Source organism: Acanthisitta chloris, unplaced genomic scaffold, assembly GCF_000695815.1.
Source record: "Acanthisitta chloris isolate BGI_N310 unplaced genomic scaffold, ASM69581v1 scaffold10666, whole genome shotgun sequence".
NCBI lineage: Eukaryota > Metazoa > Chordata > Aves > Passeriformes > Acanthisittidae > Acanthisitta > Acanthisitta chloris.
Window position 1 is genome coordinate 1 of NW_008677650.1, and position 2,552 is coordinate 2,552.

Consider the following 2,552-nt stretch of genomic DNA (forward strand, 5'->3'; position numbering starts at 1 on the left):
GAGCTGTGCCACCAGCACTGACAAGTCTCTTAGTGCCCAGCACCTCTGTCTCCACTCCTCCCCCAGCCCTCTGTCACCTCTGTCCCCACTCCTCCCCCAGCCTGGAGCCGCATGGGCTTTTTGTGTCCCAAGGGCAGGACCAGCACTGAGCCTTACTGACCCTCCTGCAGTTGTCCTCAGCCACTGACCATGTGTGTCCAGCTCTCTGTAGAGCTTTCCTACCCTCACCATGTGTGTTCAGCTCTCTGTAGAGCTTTCCTACCCTCAGGCAGATCCACACTCACACCCAATGTAGTGTCCTCTGCAAAGTCTCCGAGGTCTTACTTCATCTGCTCTAAATTACACCCAGTGTAGTGTTCTCTGCAAAGTCACCGAGGTCTTACTTCATCTGCTCTAAATAAGTAAGTTCATTTCTAGGAACACAGCAGAGAATCTGAGCCAATATCAGATTAGACTGAGAATGAGCCCTCGATTCCACTCTCCACTCAATGCTTATCATGCTTTCATTTCATACAGAAACAAACTTTTGTGCCTTTTTCTGCTGTACTGAAGATATTGTGTGGTGATTCTCATCAAAAAACCCAACACACTCAACTACAAGTAGATGGTCCAAGTGTTAAAGTCAAATTTACATAGTATTGCTTTCATCTTAAAATAAACACAACCTATTTGGTCACAAGATACAACAGAATTTCCTGGGCCTTTAAAAATCTATAATTCTGCATGTTGTTAGGACAAATACCTCATTTCCAATAGCTTTGATTTTTTCCAGTGCATCAAGGAACCACTTTTCTGCAGTTTTCCAGCTAAGAATTGAGGGGATGGGAGGAAAGAAAAGTAAATTAGTGACGAGTTTTCATTAGCAATGTGAGATAAGTGTATCACAAGGCAGAGTTCTTTAACATAATTTCATCCTATGAGTGAAAGTAGATGTAAACCCCAATAATTTATATTTGGATATATTTTGCATGGGAGCTAACAAGACAAAGTTTAAAAAATCAGAATCAAAACAAGAATATTCACTAAACACTTGTTATATCTGTTAGGGTTGGGTTTTTTCCCAGAATCTATTTGGAACCTCCTGAGCTGATTAAATGTTTTGCTGTATGAAATGTTAGAGTGTGTGTGCAGACAGAAGCTTTATCAGGCATGCAACTACACAGTGAGAGGCACAGAGAAGAGATAATATCCATACAGAGGACAAGATCCATCTCTGCATGTTCCTCAAGCATTAAATTTTTCCCCCTGTGCAATCTCAAACAAGGAAGACCAATGCAGAAAGTAAAGGTTTAAGGTAAACACCATCTCAGCTGGATCCAAAAGACACTACAGATCAATGTGAGTCCTTCAGAAGATATGTTGGTACATTATACTTCAGGATAGTCCATGTTTTAAGATAGCATTGGATCCTATCTTGTAAGCTTACTCTCCATTTTGGAATGCAACCACTCCAACTTCATGCATGACAAAAGGATCCTCAGGGGCAATGCTTAGAGCTTGGCTGAAAAAACGTTCAGCTAACTTGGAGTTGTTGGTCAAACCATATTCCAGTCCAATATAGAGCATTGGCAGATGGCACCTGAAAAAACCATAAAGTGTTTTTGTGTGGTTATCAGCAATGGAGCCACAAACTGTAAACAAATGCCAACTCTGCATATATTTATGTACAACCAAGTAAAAGCTGATTTGAATGCAATATTAACCTAAGGCAGAGTTTAAAAGACTTTACATCTTTGTTAGTTATTGACAAGAATTTGAACTCCCAGAGATAATTGTAACCTGCTCTGGAATGACATGGATTTTCCCAGTGTTTAAGTTAATTTTCAGGGTTTTTTCCCCAGTTTCCTTCTTATATTTAAACTACAAACAGAGTAAGGAAGAAGCAATAACTACAAGGATTACATTTCCTAATAACTACAATCAAATAGAAAAATTTTAGATGCAACATGACACAATTAGTTCATGACTCCTTTTACAACCGTCTCCCACAGCAGGAAAGAGCTGCTGGAAGACACTACTATTTCTCCCACAGTTGGAAAGAGCTGCTGGAAGACACTACTATACAGCAGCTGATGACCTGGTGTGAGACCCATGACTCAGAGAACTTTCAGGCAGAACAGAGGATTATTTTTTTTTCTCCCTTGTTCCCTACCTGACAATTGCTGCAAATGCATTGCTACTGCTTAAAGGGATGTAAGTCAAGAGTCTACACTAGCTATGCAGTAATTTTAATCTCCCCAAACCAAACATTTTTTCCATACCCTTTCATGAGCTGTGCAGCTGTGAAGTATGCAGCCATTGCTTGGTCATGCTCACTCTCCACGGCAAAGGAATGTCCATATGCTATCCATGCAGGTCCATAGGTTCGCTCGAGTGTAGTTGCTTTGCTAAAAACAGGAGCAAGTCACAAGCAAACACGTCTGAAATTAAACTGCATCTGCTTCAGATCACAGAATCATCAAGTTCGGAGGAGACCTCTAAGATCACCCAGGCCAACCATGAACCTGTCACTGCTAGAATCACTAAACCCTAAACCAGATCCTCCAGTGCCA

General features: G+C 41.1%; 1 protein-coding gene across 1 annotated transcript in view; it reads right to left on the bottom strand.

Moving 5' to 3' along the window:
* Positions 1-742: 742 nt before the first annotated feature.
* The window catches only part of CDC16 (cell division cycle 16), a gene marked incomplete at both ends in the record, with an annotated part of 12,100 nt that continues 10,290 nt past the window's right edge, over positions 743-2,552 (bottom strand). The window contains 3 exons of the mRNA XM_009076600.1: positions 743-806; positions 1,427-1,579; positions 2,262-2,387. Coding sequence (XP_009074848.1) covers positions 743-806; positions 1,427-1,579; positions 2,262-2,387 — 343 coding nt within the window. The remainder of the gene's footprint in view (positions 807-1,426; positions 1,580-2,261; positions 2,388-2,552) is intronic.